The sequence below is a fragment of the Choloepus didactylus genome, chromosome 5 (assembly GCF_015220235.1).
Source record: "Choloepus didactylus isolate mChoDid1 chromosome 5, mChoDid1.pri, whole genome shotgun sequence".
In the NCBI taxonomy this organism is placed as follows: domain Eukaryota; kingdom Metazoa; phylum Chordata; class Mammalia; order Pilosa; family Megalonychidae; genus Choloepus; species Choloepus didactylus.
In genome coordinates this window covers 95,864,908-95,892,709 of record NC_051311.1, presented here as the reverse complement: position 1 = coordinate 95,892,709, position 27,802 = coordinate 95,864,908, and the positions used below count along the sequence as shown (strand labels likewise).

General features: G+C 33.0%; 1 protein-coding gene across 2 annotated transcripts in view; it reads right to left on the bottom strand.

The window, feature by feature from the left end:
- Positions 1–609: 609 nt before the first annotated feature.
- Positions 610–27,802, bottom strand: part of GNAI1 (G protein subunit alpha i1) — an 82,397-nt gene continuing 55,204 nt past the window's right edge. For both annotated transcript variants that reach the window (XM_037836513.1, XM_037836512.1), the window contains 5 exons: positions 21,850–22,007; positions 18,175–18,303; positions 10,656–10,785; positions 9,447–9,600; positions 610–5,587 (listed from right to left, as the gene is read on the bottom strand). In XM_037836513.1, coding sequence (XP_037692441.1) covers positions 5,397–5,587; positions 9,447–9,600; positions 10,656–10,785; positions 18,175–18,303; positions 21,850–22,007 — 762 coding nt within the window. In that variant the 3' untranslated portion in view covers positions 610–5,396. The remainder of the gene's footprint in view (positions 5,588–9,446; positions 9,601–10,655; positions 10,786–18,174; positions 18,304–21,849; positions 22,008–27,802) is intronic.

The following is a 27,802-nucleotide window of genomic DNA, read 5'->3' as shown; positions in this document are numbered from 1 at the left end:
TCAACAAATGAGTTATTAATTGTTCTAGTTTGCTAATGCTGCCAGAATGCAAAACACCAGAAATGGATTGGCTTTTATAAAAGGGGTTTATTTGGTTACACAGTTACAGTTTTAAGGCCATAAAGTGTCCAAGGTAATGCATCAACAATCAGGTACCTTCACTGGAGTATGGCCAATGGCATCCGGAAAACCTCTGTTAGCTGGGAAGGCACATGGCTGGCGTCTGCTCCAAGTTCTGGTTTCAAAATGGCTTTCTCCCAGGATGTTCCTCTCTAGGCTTCAACTTCTCTCCAAAATGTCACTCTCAGTTGCTCTTGGGGCATTTTTCCTCTCTTAGCTTCTCTGGAGCAAAAGTCTGCTTTCAACAGCTGTCTTCAAATTGTCTCTTATTTGCAGCTACTCTCTCAGCTTCTATGCATTCTTCAAAAGCGTCCCTCTTGGCTGCAGCTCCTCTTCAAAATGTCACTCACAGCTGCACTGAACTCCTTCTGTTTGTCAGCTCATTTATATGCTCCAGTGATTTAATTTAGACCCACCCTGAACGGGTGGGGTAACACCTCCATGGAAATTATCCAATTAGAGTCATCACCCACAGCTGAGTGGGGCGCATTTCCATGCAAACAACCTAATCCAAATGTTCCCACTTAATCCCCACTAATATGTCTGCCCCACAAGATTGCATCAAAGAATATGGCTTTTTCTGGGGGACATAATACATTCAAACCAGCATATTAATTATTCTATGTATGAATTTCTGTATGTATTTATGATATTGGAAGGGACAGAATACTATCTGTGATATATTTGAATCTATATATGAGTTTATGGTTTTGAATGAACTCTGCTACATTAGCAACATTTTCCAAGGGACTCAATTTAGGACTACACTGTTTCAAATCTGCACCTAGAAGCCTTAGGTGTTTCAGAACTGTGGTGGGATCTCAGTGAGGAGGGGGCACTTTATACTGGTTCCAAGCTTTCCACTCCAGCTTCAGCCAGAACACTTAATTATTAGACTTTAAACTTCTTTTGAAGGAAAAAAACCCACAGCTAAGAATCAGATAAAATGTATGCCCCCATCTGAAAGAAAGTTCTATTTTTTTTTTTTTTAAGGGTAATTGCCTTGTAGAGTAGGTTGCTAGGAGAACTGGCCACTTATGTTGAAAAGTTATTACTCATGTTTATAAATAAAGTTAAAAAATGTTGCTCTATAGTGGTGTGCTTCTATTCAATAATTGAGTCCTGTGCAAATTGGATTAGTCAGTTTGATGCTAGGATATTTTAAATTCCACAAACTAGAGTTGACAATTCAGTATAATTTAGATTAACAACAATTAAAGACAGAGTTGTCTGGAAGTAGCTTTGCCCTCACTCCATTTTGATACCTGAAAGTGAGGAAAAGATCAAAGCTGAAATTACTGTGAAGTTTTCACAGAAAGTAATTAAAATTCAAGAGTGCATTAGAGAAAATTCCAGATAACAGAGCTGTGGTCCAGAATATCCAATTTTCACAGTGGTTTATTTTGAAAATTAAGCATACACTGAAATTACACAAACATTTGTCAAGTTAGCAAAAATTAATGGTGAAACAGTAGAACTAATTCATCAAGAAAAGAAAATACTGGTAAGACAGAGAATACATATATATATACCCCGTGTTTCCTCAGGAATAAAATTAATTTTAAGAATCCATTCATAGATACTGCTGCTGGAAATAGAAATTTCTTTGGCTGGAGTCTTAGGCTGTGAACTGTCCTACTCCATGTACTTTTTTCAGGCAAGGCACTTAGATCAGCTTCATTTACTAAAAGTAGCATTCTATCACCTGTTAAAATAGTAGATAAAATCCCTGCCTTCATTGTTCTTCTACGCATGCTTTCCTTGATACCTAGTGTCTCATTTTTAATTGATTACAGTGCATTCTTAATTTGAAGAGCTATCTTTGCAATGGTAGGCTTTCCATCCGTTTTCTCGGTATGGAGACCAGGGAAACAGCAGTAAATCTAAGGAATTGGAAATATTTGACTTCATAATGATGCTCAGGATGTTACATTACATGTTGGGGCTGTCCCACTTCAGGGACAGCTATGCTGTGAACAAATCCAACAGATTCCTGCCTGTGCATATTTGGGGTGTGTTTCTGGATTTGGTGAAATACATTTCATAACTTTTAAAGTAACTCAAAAATCCAAATAAATACTAGGAAACACAACAGGTACCAACAAGCAGTTTTTGGTTAAGGGTAAATGCCTGGGAAACAGGCCAGTGGGAGTTGTGAAATATAAAACTCTTGATGTAAATGCATTTTAGCCGTTAAAAATAGGGTTTTAAAAAGAAACCACGAGAAAATTTCCCAAACTAACTTGAAATAGCATAAATCTCCAACATTCTTGTTAACATTAAAATACATAGAAGTGCCTTGAAGTTGATTAAAGTCATGTATTTTTTTACTCATTAAGCTTTCCAATATCACTATCAATATCAATGTTAGACACTGAAGTTCTAACTCTAAAGGTGGATTACGGTAGTTAATATTGTTTCTGAGGCATTTCACCCAAAGCTCTTATCTACAATTATTTGTTAAGCAATAAAGATAATTTTAAAGACACCCTAAAATTAAAAATTCTTTATAACACTCTAAAATTAAATAGTCTTTATAACCAAATAATAACAGCAATGCTTATTGAGGGCTTAGCACAAGAAGACACACTTCTAAGTACAGTACTTAATATGTATTATGAATTTATGTAGTACTGACAGAAACTGTTAGGTAAATGGTCTGATTTTTGAATCCCATTTTTCAGATGATTGAAGGGAGTCAGAGAAAGATTAAATAACTTGCCAAAGGTTACCTAGTAAATAAGACAGAGCCAGGATTTGAACCCAAACTGGGCACCAGAGCCTGGGCTCTTCACCACCACTTTCTATTGTCTCTCTAAAATATTGGCAATGCTAACAACTTTAATACTGATTATATTATTAATTAAATTCATCAGAACAAGGCATCATGGGTGGTTCTAAAGCAATAAAAGATATGGAAATGTATAAAACTACATCTCTATAGCCAATTAATTTTTCATAAGGATGTAAAGGCCACTGAAAGGAGAAAGACTAGTCTCTTCAACAATGGTGCAGGGACAACTGGATATCCACAAGCAAAAGAATGAATTTGGACTCTTACTTCATACCATATGCAAAAAAATGAATTGACCAATGAACTAAATATAAGGGCTAAAACCATGAAACTCTTAGAAGAAAACATACTGAGTTGGAGCAGGCAATGAATTTTCAGAAGGGGATGTGAAGTAGGCAATTCCAAATGTGACTACATATCTCATGAGAAAACTTGGGTTGGGGAAACTCAAGCTTCTGGAGTGGATGCAACTGCAAAAAGAGAAAGTGTAGAGAAAGAAATAAATGGACATACAACAGAGTCACACTTAAATTCTAATGCAACACGTTTAGCCAATAGGTTTGTAAAATTTTAAAAATTTAAATTTATTAGGATTTATTAGTAACACAATAACACAGAATAAGGTTCAGAAATTCATCAGTGATGCTCACCAATATGTGCTCCCTTGTGGCTCTTTAACCATGTTTCTCATGTTTCAAATTTATTCATAATATTGTTGAATTTCATACAGAGCTTCACAATGTGACTATTACAGGTCTTCCATTGGTAAAATTAAGGAAAACATATCTTTCATGAAAGGCACATAAACAATTACAACTAACACATTTAAGGAATTTTGATAACTGTGAATTTCTTTGCATTACAGAGAAGGAAAAAAACAGTCTCCCAATGAAACAGATATAACTGTAGTAATGTTTATCCATACACACGCATATACATATACATCAACAGATACAAAATGACTGCACATAATTAAATTTATAAACTACTTACCAGCAATTACTAAAAGACTAACTTTCTTAAGATGTGTTTAAAACAAAAAAAAAAGAGGATAGGTGGGGAATGCTGTTCATTTTGCTGAAACAAGGGCACAGAGATACATCATGAATAATGAAACAAAAAAATAATTCTATCAAAGTTCTACATCTAGCTCATATATAATATTTATATTAATACACTCACTGACTTTATTAAATACTATTATTCATTTTCTAAGTATAATTGCCCATATCATTCCTCAGAAATAAAAGCACATTTTTGAAAGAAATAATACAGACTCAAGCACATGGAGGAAATTTGAATAATCTCTCTAAGAGGAAAAAGTATTTTTCACATGTGATAATTAAATTTGAAACTAGTTACGTATATGAATTTAAAGCTTGCATTATATCAGTAGTAGATTACTCAAAGCTCTTTCTTGCTACCTTCCAAACAAGGATCTATCATGTATGCTAGGTACAAGGGATTTCCCAAAGGAAATACACAAATGAATGTCTCAAAATTCATTATGCTGACATTTTTTGGACCACAAAAATGCTCTCAACACCCACCTGAACTTAGTTATAAATAAAAATTAGTTATTTAAAGTGTATAAAAATTAATCTGGGCATCACCTTTAAGGCAATGCATGAATACCATCCAAATACTAAAATTCAAAGTGAAAAGAAACCAACTGAATAAAAATTGAGAGTATATAATAATTATAAGATAGGATATCCTCAAAAATCTGAAATTTTAGTTTTGAAAACCAAATCTAATGTAGAATTAAAGCAACATGCACTCTTAAAATAAAAATTAAAATGTGTATGATGTTTAAATAATTGATCCAAAGGTAAATATATTCATCTGCTTTAAGAACATTTCAATAAAACACAACAAATTTAAAGAACAAATCATGTTATTAAAATAGTCTGTGCAATGTTTGTACAAATAACATTTGTATGAATACAAGTATACATATGATCAAGATAAAGTTTTCAGTGTTTCCTAATATCAATTACTGTACTTAAAAATTTACAGGACCATGAACATAAATAAAGCTTTTAAAACTGGCAAACATGGTAATAGTCTGTCATTTAGTACATGTACTTGTTATTTGTTTTTCTGTTATTTCCATCACACTAGAATCTTAAGTTGTCACTCAGAACATAAAATTAATGTGAAAAATTAAACTTATAAATACACGTATGCATACATTTGCATATTTACACTTATGCAGAAATCATCAATACACTAGAGCCCAGCTTTAACACACAGTTTCCACACAGCAGGACCATCTTTCATATTTAAGAAATGTCCTTCTGCTACTTTCAGCTAAAAAAAAAATAAAAAAAAAACAAAAACAGAACAACTTTGGTCCAGCCCCAGATGCATTTCCTGTACACTACATTCTGTGTTGCTGCAAGACTCTAGTCTTAGAGAGATCCACATATATTAAGTACTCATTTGGTTTGAAAAATGAATTTTACATTAACTGCAAAACTTAGAAGAGGCCACAATCTTTTAGATTATTTTTTATGATGACATCTGTTACGGCATCAAAAACAAACTGCACATTCTTAGTATCTGTGGCACATGTGAAGTGGGTGTATATTTCCTTTGTGTCCTTTCTTTTATTGAGGTCTTCAAACTGACATTGAATATAGGCAGCTGCCTCTTCATATGTGTTTGATCCTGAGATGGGTAAAGGAAAAAAACATAGTGTGACAAGTTGAAATGAGTATATTTCTAAGCAAAACAGTTCTTAAAATATTAAAGTCAGTTACAATATGTGAAATATGCAAACTCTATAATTGCATTTTCCCTTCTGGAACTAGAGAAACTGTTTCTTCTAAATGAAAAATAGCAAATGTTAACTACATTTTGATGAATATAAGTTAGCACTACGATAAAAAAGTTATCTCCTTTGAGTGGCATACAGTGTTTCCATGATCTTTGTTCCTGTCTTGATCTTCATTGGTCAGATTCTCCTCTTTCCCTTATTCTTTCCCTATTCTCTACATCCTAACACTGAACTACTCACAGTTCCCTCCTGGTGACATACTATTTTAGTACTAGTCCAGCAGTTGGTCAATAAATGCTGACTGAATGCTAATTAATATTTTTTATTCCCTCTCCTATTTACACATCAATTAGCATCTCTCATTTATTTTGCTTATTCAAGAATTACTAAGGGTCTACAATGTAGTTTAATGTATAAGGTTACAAAAAAGTGAATGACAGATTTTACCTTCAGATTACTCATTAAAGACTTCCTCTGAGTAAAAACACCCCAGAAACTGTTTAGCAGTATCTAAATCTAATCACAAGCATACTCTGTGACCCAGCAATTCTGTTTCTCAGTGTACACCTGATAGAACTAGATACATATATTCACCAGAAGACATATATAAGAATGCTAACAATGGTGCTACTTCTACTTTAGGGAACAATCTAAATGCTTATCAATTGTAGACTGACTTATAAACTGTAGTATATTCATGCAATGAGTGGCATACAGTAATGAGAAATAAGTAAAAGTACTACTGCTGTACACAATAATATAGATGAATCTCATAAACATACTGTTAAATAAAAGAAGTCTGGCCCAGAAGAGTTCATTCTGTATGATTCAATTCTCCTATATGCAATAGATGTATCCTATATTTGTCTTTTGTTTTATTGCTATAGAACTTGAAATTCTTTTTAGTGCTCGGTCTTCTAAAACAGAATGAAAGCTCTTCAAGAATAAACATCATATCCCATAGTCCCCACCCTCTACTTTTTAATCTTATATACTATCCAATACAATGCAATGTTTCAAACATACATAGGGATGTTTTGCTTAAAGTACCATGACAGCATAAATGATGTTACTCATTATATTAGGGGTAAAAAGATAACAAAACTAGAGTCTTCAAATATTTTACATAAGTAAATGCTTTCAAGTTGCTGGCAGACAATCATATATTGCAAAAATCAAATTTAAATTTATTTTCTTAAATCACACTAAGGTTGGCTTTGAAATTCTAAGGCAATAATCAATTTCTTGTTGGAACAAAGAAACTAATGCTACCTCTAAATTAAAAATATATTTTGGAGAAATAGCTTACATGGAGTGCATAACACGGTCAGCTATATATATTCTGGGTAGCTAGCTAGATTACTGTACCTGAAGAGATACAAAATATATGAATGAACTAGTGAACATATTCTGTAATCTGCTTTTAAGTCCTAAGAATAGAATGGCAGGGATGAGCAGAAGGAGAAAATGTGATAGATATTTTCTAACATGTGATGGAACTGTCAAGAAACTATAGGTGATACATATATTTTGAGACTAGAGAACTGGAGGTTGCTGAGATAATTAAAAGAGCATGAGGAAGAGGAGATTTGAGAAACAAAAATAACATGAGTTCAGTCTGAGTTGCAGGTACCAAAAAACATGCATGTGTCCAAAAAATAAGACACTCTACAGAAAAATAGGAATTGACAACAGAATTTAACATAGATAAATAGGACTACGAAAGGACAGAGAGCAAAAACATTACAGGACTGCAGGTGGAACCTGGTGAAATGTCAACATATAATTTAAAAAGATGAAGAGGAGAAGAAGGTAGGAGTAGACAAAGGGGTTGGAAATAAATTATGTGCGTAGTATGGAGGTGGCATAGGGTTATAACAAGCAGTAGCCACAGGAATTGAGAGTTGCAGCAAGAGGCAACAGAATCGATACTTAAGGCATACAGTGGAGATTTTAAATTGTAATCCTAACACAGGGGGCATTAAAGACTTCTGTATACTCATTTGTACAAAGATTCTGAGACAGGGATTCTAATTATCTTTAAAATATAAGCAAAAATTCTTGACCACATTTTATACCTGGCAAGGGAAGAGCTAACAATTATGGCCTAGGTTGCTCTGAAATCCCTCTAGATATATGACATTTATGATTTCATCTGGGGAAATCATAAATAGAAAAGGATAAAAATAAACCAAAAGAGAAAGACAGATTCAAGTAAGGACAAAACTGAGCCATCTTGTTTTTGGATAACTTCAACCTTGGAAATAGAATTAGAAATAATTTTATTCCTAAGAGGCACTGAAAATGTTATCGAATAAGGAGACATGATAACATGATACTATGACTTTCAAAAAGAAAGTAAATATGACTTTCAAAAAGAAAATGAGTTTTAAAATGAGCAACTTGTATGTAATTATTTTGGATTGAAATATAACTTTGCAGTCTACATAAAGGGTTGTAATATTACGTAGTATGACCGTATTTATCAAAGAGACCCCCTTTTGGTTCCAATGGGAATTCAATTAAAAGTAGCCTAGTTGCTAATGGCCTGGGCTCAGGAGTCTGAAAGACCTGTAATGCACTGTCACTTCATTAAACCTCAGTGTTCTCACCTGCAAAAGCACTGACATCACTCAGCTGTAGTACTGCCTGTCAAATGGCAGTAATGCTCACTGTTCAATTTACTCAATGAACACTGACTAATTTTTTGTTTATAATGAACATATTCTGGAGACCTTTTTTTAAATGGAAGGATGGGGTGAGGATAAGAAACTCTTATTGATTAGCTGAGTTAATAAACCTTCAGAATATTTAGATTTAGAGATCATATAAACCAGTGGTAGTTTTAGGCACCGAGTTCTTGTTAAAATAATATCTTATTCAGAAGCCCAATATGTAAAAGAAACGAAAGCTGAGCTACTCTACTTTAATGAGAGAAGAAGTTGAAGGGAGTTTGCAAAAATAACTAGCGCTGTTCCATGTACCCACCTTCAACAGCAGCCCAGCAGGTTCTCCAAGAAACCAAAGGAAACTAAAACCAATGTTTTAGCCCAACTCCCAAGTTTACAAATGGGGAGTACTGCCTTGTTCAAGATCAAAGAGCTAACTACGGAAAATCCAGGACTGTACCTCAGGTCTCCTTTTCTTACTTCAGGGAATTTTCAAAATAGTAAAATTAAAGTACTCTTAAGGGGCTCATTACCAAAGTTTGAATTTCTTTCGAAACTTTCCCTGAGCTCCTGAAGCATTAACTACTTTCATTGCTTCCTTCTTCATTTTTCCTTCTTACAATATTGTCCATGCTCCTTCGGAGCATGTCGCACTGTTATTGTTCCTTTTGACTTGCTTTTTTTTTTTTTTTAAGCAAATTTGCTTTTTAGATCATTGAGCAGAGATATTTTATTTATTTTGTATTACATATATCTGACACAAGAGCTGTTAAATGGACGAGGAAAACCAATATTTTAAATTTACAAAGCGTTCTATCATTAAAAATTATATAAAACATTTTCCATAAAATTAAAATATTATTTTCTTTAAACTCATGGAAAATCCAAGGTACTATTTTTAAAAAAAAAAAAAAAAAAAAAACCTTTTATGATGTTCTCAAATGCAGCTTAATAAATAATTTCCCTTGAAGGTAAGAATTACTAAGCAAATGGATTCAAATCAACAACTGAAATCTTGCCTTAAGAGAACTTGCACTTAGAAGTATATGACTTGATAGGTTTTCTACAAAAAGTAAAATACCTGCATATTCTGGATAGCATATAGTGAGAGGGCTCTTTTTAATTTTCTCTTCAAAGAGATCCTTCTTGTTTAGAAAAAGTATAATAGATGTATCTGTAAACCATTTGTTGTTACATATGCTGTCAAACAACTTCATGCTTTCATGCATTCGATTCTGTAATAGAAAAAAATACAACAGGTTTTCACTAATGACAAGGATTTTAAAGAACATTACTTTAAAAAAAAAAGCATCCAAATGAAATGGAGTTTAGTCAGTTGAAAAATAATGCACCACAAAAATAAATTTCTGCCATTTCAAAACGAAAACGTTTGGCTTTTAGGCAAAACAAATATCTGACCATCACACATCACTTTTTTCATTCAAGCAGTTTTTGTTTAGTGCCTACTGTGTGTCATCCTGCTTTAGGAATTTACAAACTAGGAATGCCAAATGTGCAAGCTGGAAAAGAGATATCATTACGGAGTTTTCTATTAAAAGATAAGCAGAGATTATTAAAAATTACAGTTAAATAGAGCAAGCAAGATCAATTAGTTCTACATGGTATGTTAGGGAACAAGACTTCCGGTTCCTGTTTCCTAACCTTCAAGTATCTGTGGCTTCAGAGAGGGCACTGCTATATTTTACAGTGCTGAAATAAGGGAAATTTTCCATTGCATCTATTACAATATAATTGAATATAACTGATTTTAAATTATGAAACTAGTATTTCTATCTGTTTTTTTTTCAAGTATATACTAAAGTTAATTTAACATGACAAAAGTTTTAAATTACTGTTTAAAAATATTTCCCCCAGATTTATGGCACATTGAAACACATCTGAAAATTACATGATAGTAGAAAAGTATAACATATATCAAAGATTATTAGAATGGCAGAAGTAACAAGTTAAGAAATGTGAGCCTTGAACTACTACAGAACTAACAATTTTTAATCAGTGTAGATACCAGATATAGCAGATACATAGTTACACGTAGAGGGCTGAGCTGAGTTTGGCTCACAATCTTTTCCTTTTTCTTAGGATCCATTTGTGCTTCTTTGGTATATTTCCCTTTTAGTATGCAAACAGAAAAGTTAGAGGAAAGAGCCTGAACTTTCAAATAATTCAGGCATTAAAAAGAATTTCTCAAGGATTTTTCCGAGAAAAATTCTTGGCAACATTTCTAACTCTTCATATTTCATGCTCAATCCTCAAAAGTAATTCTACTTGCCATTTCTTCATCTTCAGCTAGAACCAGGTCATAGTCACTGAGTGCTACGCAGAAGATGATTGCAGTCACTCCTTCAAAGCAATGAATCCACTTCTTCCGCTCAGATCTCTGTCCTCCCACATCAAACATTCTGTTAAGAAGAAAAATAATAAGTTGACATCATATTAAATGTTCAAAAGCTCTGAGCATTTCTGTGATGTCAACAAAATAGCTCCAAATAGCTGGGAGAATGTGGGATGGGAAGAAAGAAGAAAAGCATTTTATGGGAGGAAAATATTGTCACAAATCGGTTTCAGCAAAAGGGGGGGAGGGGGTCTTCTGATAATTTTCTTTTCTTTCCTTTTTTGGGGAAGGACATCTCTAAAAAAAAACCGAATACAAACATTCTCAAAAAAACCAACACATTCATTAACATATGACAACATTTCAGCACAGAACTTCAAAGCAAATACAAATGAATGGACTGTAAACTGTGTGTAAACATTAAGGAGTCACATGAAGCAACTGGGGAATGCAGAGATAATAGAGTACACATTTAATTTGCCAAAGTCACAGACTGTTAGAGGCAGAGGTCCTTCTTCCTGTTATAAAACATTGTTCTCTCTCAGAGACAATAAACAGGACTTCGACAGAAAGGAGAAACTGTTCCAGGTAAGAAAAAATGGGGCAAGCAAGACAAATTCAGATAGGGGAACACAGGTTTGCCTAAATTAAAAAGTAAGGCCATTATATAGAAGAAATGAGAGTTGAAATATGAACTGGGAAGCCCTACTGAACAGCCTTGACATTTAGGGTGAAAAACTCAAATTTTTACAAAATATACAGTAATGAACTATTATAGGTTAGGAAACAGGGTAGTAAGCAACACAATCAAAATAGCACAAAGACAATGGTCTTTCCCTCTTTTTTTCTTACAAGAACTTACAAAGTTAAGCAAAAGTTGAAATTCTCATAGATTACATTATGCAACCTAGAAATAACCAGTTATATAACCGAAACACTATGCAAACTGGTACATTTTTAAAGGCTCCATTTATCTAGACAGTGGACTAATTAAAATAGTCCCTATTTAATTCTTAGGCAAAAAGAATTTTCCCTACAGAGCAATACTGGCCTATAAACCAAATCTGAGAACATCAACTGGTGTTGTTACTTTTATCATCATTTAAGCAGCCTTCATTTTATTGGATGAGCTACTAAATTGTTCATTAAGTTGAAGTATGCTACATAACAAAATGATTCTACCACATAATAAATCACTACCACAAAATAAAATGCATAATATACAAAAAGGACAACTGGTAATAAAGATCATACAAGGACAAAAGAAAAAGAACGAATTAAAATAATACCTCATTTGTTCAATAGCTTATGACCACAATTTGAAAACAACTTTAACAAAATGATAATATATTTTAAATAACTTCTCTGCTCAAATGTCACCCAATATAAAGTTACTCAATACATCCCCCATCTCATATTTCCCTCCTTCCCTGCTTAAATTTTTCTCTACAGCACTTATCACTACCTGACACATTAAGAATTTGTTTACTTCATTTCCTCTCCCCCATGGTAAAAATGTACAGACAAAGACTTTATCTCTTTTGGTCACTTTATGTTTCCAGGAGCTGACACACAGTAAGTACATAAATACTTGTTGAATGAATAAAGGAACAATAGACTAGCTTTACTATGTTCAAAATGTTGATCTACCAGTTAATACCATGGGAATGTTAAATATAAAAGAACTTTACCTTTATAATCAAATAACTAGACTATGGAAGAAAATTTTCAATTTATTTATTTATTTCATGAACTAGAAATGAAAGGAGGCTTATTCCGAAATCAGTCATAAATGGTCGTAAACAAAGAAGCTTTAGTCTCATCCAATGAGACTCAAGCTTTACTGCATATCAGAATTGCCAGGTGGGTGATGCTGCTGTTCTAATCTATAAGCCAAGGGGCAAAAATGACTGAGAACTGATATTAAAAATGTCCAGAATGTGCTTAACAGTTTCTTAGCATTTTAGAGAGGCAGATGAAGAAAATATCTAAAAGAAGCAGATTTTACTCGTTTTTCTCTTTTCTGAGAAGTCAAATTATAATGTATAGAGCATTATTGTTTCGCCCAAACATTAGAAATACCATATTTTATGTAGTGTCTTGGAATTCTGAACCTATTACTAAAAAAAGAAAAAAGTAACATCAAAGCTGGGAGTGAATTCAAGTTTTCTGCGGATATTTTTGGAGAGGTGGAGATGTTGTACATTGTGAGATGTGCTGACTTATCCTTGGACTGTCATTAAATACCATTTGTCACCAAGTCTGACCATGACCAGAACACCAAGTGACTTGATATGGGTATTAAATCCATATATATGATAGTGCACCCCAACCCATTTTACCTTTATCTACTATAGAAGAGGTATAAAAATTTGTCTTATCTTATGATGATAATTTTATAATTATACATGGAAGGAAAGGTTGCTTTAACTCTATACTTGGCAAAAATATCATGGCTGATTCTTAAAGCAAAAGAATTCACCCAGCAGACACTCCACAATTACCTACTAACAGAGGTGATAATAGGAATTCTTGGATTATGAATGCTCTATTGAATTGAATTCCAATTATACAAAAAATAAGTGAAACAGATGTTATATCAGCAGTTAAAAAGATAAAGTATAACATGAAACACATCAAGAACTACAAAATGACAAACATACTCAGAGATCCCTGGAGAACTATTCTGACTATATTTCTGCTCTCATTAACCTAAGGCTGATTCAATATTATGAAAAGCACCAAGATGGGACCATAAATCAGTAATGATTTTAATTTAACAGAACTCAAATCCAAAATAAGACAAAGTTTATCTGAAGTTCCTGACAAACCTACGTGTATCTTTAGGTCAAAAAATGAAAACAGTTACTAAACACATCCTGTGAAATTCTACATCATCTGAGAAGGCTAAATAAATACAGCAATGTAAATGGAGTTCCTGGAAGCACAATGGTGAGAGACAACTTTACAGAATCCTGTACTTGCTTGATGTTGAAATTACAACTTTGAGAAACCCAGGCTGGAAGTGAAAAGTATAGCCTGGAAATGAATGTTTAAGAACGAATCTAGCCAGGATTAAAAGTGAATTTCATATTGTCAGAGTGCCTTAAGTATCAAATAATTGACTTAACATTTACTTTGGCCATTTCCTACCACTTACAGAATCCTCACCTTTACAAAGTTTCTTTTACACTCAATAGCTCATTTTTATCTTTAAACTTCTGATAAAGGGCAAGACTGAAATATTCTTTGTGTTAAGAGCCTTAACCAAGTTTGTCCACTTATTTAATAGTGGAACCAATGTCTAGAATCCTACTTCCTAGCCCCAATGCCAAGCATTTTCATCTCAGACTACACTGGTTAGAATTAAGCCATTGTCTGAACATAACAATTTAAGTTTGCTTTAGAACATGGTCTTTAAAACAAGGTAAAGAAACAAAATCAGAATCTAAGATGCAAGGAGTTAAAAAATCTTAAAGCCTAATTCTAACAGTGAAATCCCTTATAATTAAAATCACCTCCTAGTTTTAAGATAAATATGACAACAGTCTCCAGAGCTGACATTTCACATTATTTAAAATCCTGGTCTTGAGTTTGGTCATTTAATACTTTAGAAGCAGTAAGCAAACTAAAAGAAGGTAAATGATTTCAATAAGAGATAACGCTAGCAGCAAAAAATGCCCACTGACAACTTGATAAAGGGTGAAAGCAGAAACAAATTAAAAGCAGATGCAAAACTGTACCGTGTATTAAAGTACAAAGTTCCATGGTCAGATAATTCATTATGATCTGTATCTCTATTTAAGAAAACAAGCAATGTTTTGATTTAGTGGAGCGAAGGAGGGAGAAGCTGCCATGGAAATAGATGAAATTAAATTTCAGTTCTCTGGAGAATTCAATTATACAAACCACTGAATATGGGATAAATCAGTGACAAATAAGAGTACAAATGTATAATACTTAGAATACTTATGGAAGGGATCAGAGGTATTGTTGCATATATTTAACTGTGCTTCTCACAATTTGTAATAATGAGTTTTTAATGAGGTGACCTGATGATTAATTGGTTTTTATCTTTGACCAGGAACCTTTTTTTAAGATGTTATGAGAAATTCTGCTTTATCATCATTACAGTTTCAGGCCATTAGAGTTCTCTGAAACAGAGTCTAATCCATAGATCATATTAATGTAGACTGATTATCACTAAAATTTTAATCAAGTAATGAGGAAGGATAAAATAATTTCAATAACAAAATGGGATATTCCATTTGCAGACCAAATGCAGATAATTACTTTTTGATAAACTTTGAATAGTTTAACAATTTGTTACTGTTGCTTTTTCTTTTTCTTCTTTTTTTTTTTTAAAAAAAATTCCTTCTAACTTTTTGGTATTAGGGGAGGGAGTAAGGAAAGGAAAAGGCTCAGGGGAAATAAATAGTCTGGGGAAATTTGAAATTAAACAAAGAAACCAAATCCTCAACTAAACATAGTCTGAAAGATTTAAGAAGCATATAAAAAATGATTTATCTAATCCATCATAGTACTAAAAAAATTAAAACTTTGCAAAGCGTGGAGAATAAAAATTATGAAAGTTTTCATAAAGAATAAATCAGGAGACAAATGTCTTTTCTAATTCAACTTTCGGCGGTGACAACTGGACCCTTCTTAGTTTGAGTCAATGTTTCTATAAAGTTCTGCAAGTGTAAGATGGTGCACGATTGAAACTCTAACCTTCCTAAAATCAATCTCAAACTTATTGGGTTAAAAAAGAAAAAAAAAAAAACCTATTAAACAAACAAAGAAAAATAATAAACAAACTATACACCAACAACTTATTCAATTCTAGCATTTTTATTATTTTTATTTCCAATATCGTTTACCAGTAAATATTTATTTGGTATAGGGAAAATATGGGTTTTAATATAGTCTGAAGAATATGCTTTATCATGGTTATAATTTGACATTGCCCCTCAGAAGAGCCTCTTAAGCTGCTCTTTTTGATTTTATCCCTGCTGCTGGGCAACTGACACTTAGGAAATCCCACATTTCATATGAATTTGAATTATGGAAAACAAGCAGTTTTTAAACAGGAATTTCTGCTAGCTACTTTATTTAGCTTCAACACACTGAAACAAATAATATTAAGAGGGGGCCATGGAGAATATCTGTAATTTTTTTTCTTAAATCAGTATATTTTAAGGTCAAGTAATACTACAATGGTATGAGATTTTGACAAAAACACCAGTTTTGTTTCTGTAGAAAACATTATGATGTTAAATTACCTTTCTCATGTATATATCCTTATTGGGATATATGCCCTCTTTTTCCATGATTTTACTGCTATTGTTTTAACTACAATAAGGTGAATAGAAGTGATGAAGAACAATGCATGCATAACGGCAATTTGGTTTGGATGAAGAATGGAATTAATAAGTGGAGGGTTTAGAAGAAGAAAGTCATGTTGCCTAAAATCAGGTAGCAGATTACCTGGAAGGGGAAAACAGATTAAAGTAACTGATCAGGAAGGCTATAAAAGAAGAATCTGTCAATTACAATTTGGTTGTAGTTAAGTTCAGCAGTTTGTCTCATACCTTGAAAATTTTTATTTGTTGGAAAGAGAAATGCACATCTACCAATTTGTTTAACTGAACTTCTCTGAGCCTGAATCATTATAAAAGGAGATTAGACAAATGAACTCTAACAATCCTCCCATTTCTTTTTTTTTTCTTTTTTTTTTTTTTTTGCAGCATTACAAACCGGAACAGTAATGATACTATGGGCCACTGATTTTACACTCTGGAAGGATTGTATGGAGTGTGAATATATTTCAACAACATTGCATTAAAAAAAGAAAGAATCAGAGAACTTGACGGTAAGATTAAAATCATCCTGTCTGGAGAGCAAAAGGAAGAAAGAATGAAAAGTGAACAGAGCCTGAGGAACCTGTGGGAAACTAACAAATGCACTGTTAGCAAAACTCCCCACCCCCAACACATACACAACACACCCCTAGCAAATATTTCAGGAAGCTCTCCCACAACGGATGTAACTGGTTACATAAAGCCCACTCTTAACCAATGTAACAATCTGAGCAAGGGCAAAAAACAAAAATTTTCCATAACGTAATAACCTCCCTGACATCAACTCCTTAACTTACCCTAATGTTAACTCCTTATCTTACCCTGAATACCCCTAACATCAACTCCTTATCCTACCCTGACATCAACTCCATATCCTACACTGAGCAAACGAATCCCCTGACTCAACTCCTTACTTCTCTATCTTACCCACCAACAATTATTCCCCTAACCCTCCTCCCAAAAAGCTATAAAACTGTACTCCTACCTTTATTCGGGGCTGTTGCCACTCTTAGGCTTTAGCCCCCCTGTGCATGGCTACAATAAAACTCTCCAATTAAGCTTTGATCTCTTCTGTTCCCAGTCAAAAAACCTAACATGTACCAATATATGCATTGTGCGATTCCCAGAAGGAGAAGAGAGAAAGGGGCCGAGAGAATATTGGAAGAAATAATGGTGAAAACTTTCTAAATTTTAATGAAGGACATGAACATATACCTCCAAGATGCTCAACAAACTCCAAACGGGTTAAACCCTGAGTATACCCATAACACACTGTGTTATAATCAAAATTTCTAATTGCCAAGATAAAGAGAGAATTTTGAAAGCCACAAGAGAGAAGCAACATGACATGTATAGGAAAACCTCAGTAAGATTAAGCATCAATTTCTCATTGGAAACCATGGAGGCAAGAAGGCAGTAGGCAGGCATATTTAAAGTGCTGAAAGCAAAAATTGCCACCAAAGAATTCTGTATCCAGCCAAACTATCTTTCAAAAATGAGAGAGAGATTAGAACATTCCCAGATAAACAAAAGTTGACATCCCTCCCATTTCTAAAGGCTACAATTCAGCATTCCTGCTCAGATCCTAGCAAATTAATATTCAGTACAAATTAAATAGTGAATATTTCTCATCATAAAACGGTGGAAACATCAGTTCACTACAAGTGAACTTCTCATGACAAATTTGAAAAAGGTTCCCCTCTGTTTTAACATTCCCATACAGAAGCATATATTCTATCAGTAAAATTTTGTCTCTTCTCTTTTTACCTAAAAAATGGATGAAAACACTTTCTCAAAATACACTTGTTAGAACAGTATTTTTTGTTTAGAAATACACACCAAAAAAGTTTTATTTAAAATTACTGTGAAAAACATAGGCAAAAGAAATTTGCCTATTTTTCTCAAATAAAAATATAAATATTCTTTGTAAGAATGTTTATTTTTGTCCCCAAAATTATTTTGTCCAATCTTCTGAGAGCTTTTTAAAATAATTTTCCAACTACAGACATTTTAAAAACTGTTATTATTATACCTTCTGTTTCTAAAGCAATATATTTTTATCTAAATTTATAAATCATATGTTCAAAGCTACTCACTTAAAATGAAGATCTTTGAAAGTAAAATGGGTTTCAACAATTCCTGTAGTTTTCACTCTAGTTCTGAGAACATCTTGTTGAGTTGGGATATAATTTGGTTGTGCTATTCTGTCCAAGTCATTCAAATAGCTGAAAAAATAAACAACAAAAAAAAAAATGCTAAAAATTAGTAAAGCCCATAAAAAATTATCTAAACAAAGAGTAAAATATACTTTGATATTTGCAATACTTAGAAACGCTGGAAGTCTTAACATTTTTGTATAATGATATAATGCAACCAATTTAAGCTTATATCTTAGACAACTCCCACTGAAATAAAAATGTTTATACTTCTCTGCCCACAAAAATTTTATTAGCATTTTTTAAATGTTGTCTGCTTGTTTCTTAAGGACAATGATTAGTAATTCTCCTAATTGGAAAATGACGGAGAGTAAAAATAATAAATTTTTTTAAACCACCCAAACTAACTGCATACCATGAATCTGTTTCTTAAAATTCTTTACCACATTTTTTGATGCAGTTCTATGTTTATGCTCCAGACATTTTCTTTTTGTTGAGGATTGAAGTCTTCATTTTTTGAGCATGTAGTGAGAGAACTTCCTGCCAAAGGCTGAAGTAGGTGTTCCTTTTCAACCAGTCTTACGATAAATACAAGAGAACAATTCACATACATGCCCCTTTACTTTGCACTCTACTGTGCTCTAAATCAGTACTCATCTTTTACTTCTCACTGATTTTAGTCACACATTCAATACTGTGCATCAATGATGTCAAAAGTTATAATATAAAAATATAGTGGGATCATACCATGCAATCTAAGAATAGATTATTTTGCATCAATTACATGGTAGAGTCAATGTCACACAAAGTCCAGGTATGGACCCGAATGGTTAAGGAGGGATTCGTGGATACTTAAGGGTATAAGTAGAAATTTGAACTATAGGACAGAGAGAAGGGAATGTCATTCCAAGTTTCTCAGAGAGTAAGGTGACTACTAGGTTATGTACAACCTTAAACGAGAAGTCTGAGTTAATCCTAAAGTCAGTTTTGTATGAGGAGTATCACTGCAGTGTTTCATAAAACTACAGCAGATTTCTAAAAGATAATCTAGAAAATAAATCTAGGTCTTGAAACCTATTGCAACATAAATTGGTGTTATCCTTGAAACTGGTTGTCTAGCCATATCATCATTTAGAACAGGATCTTAACAAACAAAAGCTCAATAAATATTTGATTTGGCAGTTGGAAACCTATCCAAGCACTGAATTAATAACAAGACATGTTTAGACAATTAAGTATATGCATGTGGTATTGATAATAGAATACACAGAGATGATAGCTTAAGTCACCTGTAACTGTGTTTACTGCATTTAAAATAATCTTGCTTATCTTATGCATTGGCAATAATACCCTAGTACTTTATCTGTGTTTTTAATTCCACATATAAAACTTTATATTTTTTGTAAGAAAATCTGACTTAATAAACAAACAAAAGGAGCCATGGCAAGAGTTTATTAATTGTCCCTTTAAAGTGGTGAGCTTCTCATCTGAAATGAGCTCTCTCTTTTGCTTAAATCTGCTATAGCTCCTCTAAGCTTCTCTAAAAAAATGCACATTTCAACAATACAAAAAATGAAAAATAAGTATTATAAAAATCCCAACTGTTTTAAGGGATCTCAAATTTAAAGTGTAAGTTGTTGGTTAGACAGTCCTAATGGACAACTTGCTAAAATCCCAGGATCAAGCACTCAGAAATCAAGATGCCCTCTAACCGCCATGTAGAAAAAGATTTCTATGACTTCCTTCATTCTTGAAAAATGGCTCCATTATTGACATCTTAAGCACAGAACTACTAGAAATGACATAATGGGGATCCCGATGATGCATTTTTCTCAATGCATGTCTATGCACTATATAGAGGAGAAAGGGTCTTGGCAACAGACTGAGGGGGTCCTGGAACCCCCTCCGCCCCCATATGAGGAAGAGGATTTCAATCTATTGTCCCCAAGAAGCACAACTTGATTATTGAAACAGCTCTCTTTTCTAGGCTTTGCTCAGAGCAATCTTCTCACAACAACGGCTATTCCCATTCACATTTTTCTGCAGATGCTGGTGGTGCCAAAACAATTATTATGGTCTGTGAGTTGTATTCTTGCTATAAGTAAATTTTCTAATTTCTCTGCTAGCCTCAGTGAAGTTTGGTTTATTAAATCACTCATGTATTAAACAAAGGCACATTTAGTTACTACTATGTGTCAGGAACAGGGGATACATGTCAAGCAAAAACATACCTTATTGAATTTACAGAATAGTTGGCAGAGATAGAAAATAATCATATAGTCTCAAACAAATTATAAATCAAATGATCTCAAAATAAATGAAAATTTGTGAATATTAAGAAAAGGTACATCGTATTTTGAGTACATGATACAGAGACAAGGACTCAGTCAGTGGGTTAAGGAGTATTTCTTTGTAGAACTGATGACACCAGCTAGAAAGACAAGCTACATCTTTAGTAATAGTCTGTTAACATATATAGACATAAATCACATCTATAATAATATAGATTATAATAAATATATATATAGAGAGATAATACAGATTTGGTTTATATAGGTTTAAAATACTCATTAAGAAATTTAGGGTTATAAAAAGATTGCTGTGGGTCACACATACAATGACGTGTATTATTCACTCACTAAGTCAATTCACATAACACACAGTGCACACTTTAATGTGTAACAAGTGACATACTTTAAGATAATTAAGTTCTCAGAAGCTATATCCACATATTTTTCCTGTGCACAATACATGTGTTTACTTAGATTTTCCAATTTTCCACCTAGCCCTCACTTGTATCCCTAAGAGAAAATAGCTCTGTCAAGAAAAAGGATCATGAAAAGTAAAATGAATGCACAACATGATTTAAAGAGCATTTACCATTACACATATCATATTGACAGTTTTGGAGCATGTGCATCAATTTATAGACACAAATACACAACTTGTAAAAATTCTACATAGATCACCAAACAGAAAGCTTACTAAGTAGGTTCTATATAACTGACTTTACAAAACTTTCTGGGGCCATCATCCGGAAAATCAGATCATATTTTTCTTCCAAAAATTGCTTAGGTATTTGTAAACAGTGTCTAATTCAATAAGCACATTCAACTGACAGTTTTCAAATGTACAACTATTTTACTCAGTGATGAAACTATATCAGGAACACCATGCACTCCTTCAAAAAGTCCCTATTCAAGGTGCCTGTCTTGGGGCAACTAACTCTTCTCAGACACCACTGTTATAACAAAAAGAACTCCAAAACAGCTACCCTCCCATTTGTCTTGCCCTATGCAAACTACAGGTACAACAAAATTCAGAGTGAATTTTGTAAAGTTCCAAATATATTCTTGGAAATATACTGGAAACAGTCCCAATCTGCGTATTTTAATTAGAATTACATACGCACAGTCTCCTGAGACATTTTTGAACACAAAGGAAATAACAGCATTCCTATGTACAAACAGGCGAAAAAAGAAAAGGTTTTCAAATACTGTCATCCTGAGTTGTGTAAGAATGTGTCAGCCAATTCTGCAATAAAATTACTTGGAGGTATATTTGACTTGCAAGTAATTATTCATGATGTTTAGTTCTGAAGTTATGATTACTTACTATGCTGCAGAATCATTAAGCTGGTACTCTCGGGATCTGTTGAAACAGGCTTGTACACCACTATCTTTCCACAATCGCTTTATAACTCCAGCAAGTTCTGCAGTCATAAAACCCTCTTCAGCAGCTCCAGCAAGCACAAAGAGTTGGCGGGCATCATCCTGAACATTCAAAGGCCAGTTTTTAAAAAGTACAAAAAGGTCATCACAGATAAAAATCCAAATATAATAATGAATTTTCTTTATTTTTTTTTATTGAAATGCAACAACTTTTCTTTCTCCAAAGCACCACTTAAAAATTGGTTTAAACAAAAAAAAGCATAATCTTTAGAGATAAGCCTATGTTTTGTGGTATTAGTAATATTTATCAAAGCACTACTAATTTCTGGAAGAATGACTACGCTTTCAGCTCATGGAAGCGATGCATTAACCAACTATCCACTGACTGTGTCTGTGCACTGCAGATGATCATTTTTAAGAAAACAGAAGAAACACCTATCTAACTACTCCACCACCACTTCCTAAAAAATAGCTTCTACTCTAAGAATATATAACACCATCATTTTAAGATAGAATCTACTTAAGTGTTAGCTTTCTGATGTACTATACAAAAGCTAAATAAGTTCAGGGAGGGGAGAAATCAATGTGGATTAAGCAAGAATAGGAACACAGAATGGTATGAAATGTTCAGGAGGCTTTAAAGTATACATAAATTAAAATCATTCTGCCAGGTATTGGGAGCAGGTGTTTGACAATCCAGGCATAGGAAACAAAATACTCAAAATATATATGGAAGACAATATGCAAAAAAATTTTAATTAAGGAATACTGTATATAAGTTATATAAATATTTATACAGATATATTGAGGCCACACATATTTCATTTTTCTGATCCACAGGTAATCAACTGCCCTACATTAGCACTGTTCAATAGAAATATAAAATAAGTCACTAATGAGAGCCCTCTAGGCAATTCTGAATTTTCTAATACCCACCTTAAAAAAGCAAAAAGAAAGAGGTAAAGTAAAATTAATTTTAATAATATATTTTATTTAAACTATATGCAAAAAATATTTCAGAATGTAACAATACAAAATTATTAATGATATTTCATATTTTTATACATACTGAGACTTCAAAATCTAGTGTGTATTTTACACACCTCAATTCAGACTAGGGGCATTTCAAGTATTCAGTAGCCACATGTGGGTAGTGGCTACCATACTGGATAACACAACTCTAGTTTCTAGGTCCTAACACAGTTTAATCCCAAACTAGGGAAAGATGAGAAGTTGCTATCCTCACAAAGACTCTTTAGCCTGAGACACGGAATTTTATGTCAAGTGGGGTGGAGGTGGGGTCCCTATTTCTCTCAAGGGGCATTTTTCCAAAATATTGTAGTAGATTCTACAAAGCAATAGTGCACATTATGAAAAGGTATACAGAAGAGAAGCATTTGGTGACACAAGCTAACAAAGTGTACTACCTGACAATATAATTTATTTTGCTGCCAATTTATGAAACATTTTCTTTTCAGCTGGAACCCATCATGAGGAATAATTAAGTCTCTCAGCATGGGAACACATTATTCAAGCATATGTTTCCCTTTTTAGTAAATCGCAAGAGAAAGGCATGCAAACAAGTAGCATGTGCACAATATCTTTAATAAACCCCAATATAACATGGTTTCAAATCATTCTTAGCACCATTTACCTAATTCCAGTAAACAATTAGTTTCCCAAATAGTTACCTATACTTGAAAAACTTCTAAATTGTCATTCTTACTTGTTCAACTACCTCAAATGTAATTTACTGTATCTATTTTAGAAAAGTACCTTCATTTAAGTAAGCTTTTAAATGAACTTTCATTATGATGTCTATACTCAATTTAAATAAAATTTCTTAACAGAAAAGACTGAAGCCCTTTGGAATGGATCATAAGATCACATTCTTTCCGAATTTGCTAGGAAGAAGCCAGGAGGAAAAGAGATGAGAAACTTTGGAAGCTCTTTGTATAAACTGCACTCTCATGTTAGCATTCAAAGATGTCCCCTCTTCACATAATGTACAATAGCCTCTTTTCCTTGAGAAACTAATAGGAATATTTACCTCCATGTCACTAGCAGGATGTTCAGATGACTACTGATGAGTTTTCAGGTAATAAATTTGAGCAGGAAGATACTTTTGAAATTATTCTACCTCATTTTTTATATAAGAAAAGAACCTGAGGCAGAGAGGCTCAATAACTTTAAGTTCTACAGCCAATTGGCCATCCAATTATATAAATTAGTAGGTCAACAATTATTAAGTAGCCATTGCCTAAGACAGGATAAATTTTTAAACTGCAAAATGAAGCTAATCTCTAGTTTCAAAAAGTTTTCCATGAAAAGACGTCTTTACAAGAGTCATATAAAGTAAAATTACTTGAGAATACTTACAAACATTAATGAATATGCCACACAGTATGAAATAGGGTAGAACAATGATACGGATTACTGGAGAGAAGACTATAGTTAAGTCAGAAAAAGGCTACAGAGACTAAATCAGTTTACAGGAACTCTTGTAATGATAAAGAGAAAGATGTTATTTGCCAATTATTGCAGAGTGACAAGAAAAAAACTTTGGATGTAGCCAAATTTACATATTTTCAAATTACAAAGAACTAAATGTGATAAGATGGTTTAGAGAAGGTAAGTTCCAGTTCCTATACCCATATGTTTTGGATGAAAGAAAAGGGATATGAAATACTATTGTGCCAAGAGATAAATAATGGGATATCTTTTCTCAGTGATTGTCAGGGAACACCTGAGATAATGTACTTATTTGGTGGCAGCTCATTTATTTGCAACTGTCTCCGTTTTATGGGAATTCAGAGAAGTCTTCCCAGGATGGGGAAGAGAAGATTTGGAGGGACCATGATCACTATGTTCTGATATATAATGACCCATAAAGGTAAGAAAGAGTAGACACTGTGTTAGGACACAGAACAGAAAAAGAGGAATTCTCAGGACAAAAGATTATCATATTTCAACTAAATAAGAAAAATACTTTTTTTTTAACAATCCAAGCCATCCAAAGGAAAGGAGAGAGAGAGATTGAGGGTTTTAATCAAAGGCCAGGCAATCGTTCATTGCAATAATCAGAAAGAATTCATAAATGATGTTATGAATTTAAATAGAAAATATCAAAAACCCTTCCAACAAAGAGGCTAATAATATGATAAAGGAGTGTGTGTGTTTTTTTTAAGAAATAGTGATGCCTCTGCATTTTTGGGCACAGGGATAATGTATATGTTATGACTGATGTATGTATGGAAATCTTTTTTCCCATGGTTTTAGATTAATCATTTCATTAATACCATTAGCTCACAATACTGAACACTCTATACAATGAAAAGTACTCCTGCATTTAATCTACCACATTTCTATGAGATGCATAATCACTCCTGTGTTTTAAGACAGCTATACTGTTCTTTAAAAAGTTAGCATAAGCATAAAATAAATATTAAGAATTTTAGTGGAGCCATCACTCCATGGCTCATGGTGCCACCCCAGATATTATTTTGATTAAGAAACACATAACTTTAAAGCACATATTTTTTTTCCTCTAAAAACAGAAATGTAAAAGTAATAATAACTGAGACAAGGAAATAGGAAATCATTTTTTTTTCTTTTTCCCTGAATTGATTTTGACCAAATTGCAGTCAGCATCAAAAAACATCATTGGAACAAGCATGAACTTCAAAAAGATTCAAGTTATTTCAAGAAGAGAAATTCTGGGCAAATTTATTATCAAATATGATAATGCATATTTATGAATTTTATAAGTGTATATATTCCTTATTTTCAATTTTACAAAAAGAAATATTTTCATTTGCGTGTTCTTTGTATGGAAAATAGAACCTAGTGACAAAAGGGATACAGGAAAAACATGAAAAGAAAATATCAAATAAAGAGGCCTAACATCACAACTAGAAGAACTAGAAAAAGAACAAACTAAATGCAAAGTGAGCAAAAGAAAGATAATAACAAAGATTAGAGCAGAGAAAAATGAATTAGAGAATTAAAAAATAGAGAGGAAAGAAACTGAAAGCTGGTTCTTTGAAAAAGATCAATAAAATCGACAAACCCTTAGCTAGACGGTCAAAAAAAAAAAGAGAACAACTATATGCTAATAAATTAAATTAATTAGATGAAATGGACAAATCCCTAGAAACACACAAACTATTCACACTGACTCAGGAAGAAAATGAAGATCTCAACAGACCAATAACAAGAAAAGAGACTACATTAGTAATCAATCAAAAATCTCCCAACAGAGTAAAGCCCAGGACCAGATGGCTTCACTGAAGGATTTTACCAAATGTTCCAAGAAGAATTAACACCGATCCTGCTCAAAGTCTTCCAAACAGTTAAAGAGGAGGGAACACTTCCTAACTCATTCTATGAGGCTGACATTGCCCTTAGTAGAAAGGCAGATAAAGATATCACCAAAAAAGAAAATTACAGACCAATAACCTTTACAAATATGGATACAATAATCCTCAATAAAAATACAAGCAAACTGAATCCAACAGAACATTAAAAGAATTACACCATGATCAAGTGGGATTTATCCTAGGTATGCAAGGGTGATTCAACATAAAACACTACATTAAAAGAACAAAGGAAAAAATTACATGATCTCCTCAACTGACACAGAAAAGACATCTGACAAAATCTAGTACCCTTTCTTGATAAAAACATTTAGAAAACAAGGAACAGAAGGAAACTTCAACATGATCAAAGGCATAATGAAAAATCCACAGCTAACATCATACTCAATGGTCAAAGACTGAAAGCTTTTCTCTAATCAGGAATAAGACAAGGATGTCCACTGTCACTACTGGTATTCAACATGTACTGGAAATTCTTGCCACAACAATTGGACAAGAAAAATAAATGAAAGGCATTCAAATTGGAGAGGAAGAAGTAAAACTTTCCCTACTTGCAGATGACATGATCCTATATATAGAAAATCCTGAAAAACCCACAAAAAAACTACTAGAGAAAATAAATAAAATTCAGCAAAGTGGCAGTGTACAATATCAAAATGCAGTAATTATAGAGTTTCTATATAATAGCAATGAATAATCTGAAGAGGAAATCAAGAAAACAATTCCATTTACAAAAGCAACTACAAGAATAAAATATCTAGGAATAAATTTAACCAAGGATGTAAAGGACTTTACACAGAAAACTACAAAATACTGCTAAAGGAAATCAAAGGAAACTTAAATAAATGGAAGGAATGCCGTGTTCATGGATTGGAAGAGCAAATATTGTCAAGATGTAAATTTGACCCAAATAAGTTACAGATTCGATGCAATCACACACAAAATTCTAACAACCCCCTTTGCAGAAATGAAAAAGCCAATCATCAAATTTATATGGAAGGATAAGGGGCACCAAATAGCCCACACCATCTTGAAAAATAAGAACGAAGTTGGAGGATACATGCATTCCATTTTTGAGACTTATTACAAAGCAACAGTAATCAAAACAGCATGGTACTGGCACAAGGACACGCCTTTAGACCAATGGCACTGAATCAAGCATTCAGAAATAAATCTTCACATCTATGACCAACTGAATTTTGAATGAAGGTGCCAAGTCCACTCAACAGGGGAAAATAGTCTCTTCAACAAATGGTGCTGGACAACTGGATAGCAATATCCATATACAAAAGAATGAACGTGGACACTTACCTCATACCATATACAAAAATTAACTAAAAAATAAATCAGAGACCCACATATAAGAACCAAAACTATAAAACTCCTAGAAGAACTCATAGGGAAGTATCTTTAGGACCTTCTGTTAGGCAATAGTCTCTTAGACTTCACACCAAAAGCACAAGCAACATAACAAAAAATAGATAAATGGTACTTCAACAAAATTTAAAACTTTTGTGCAAC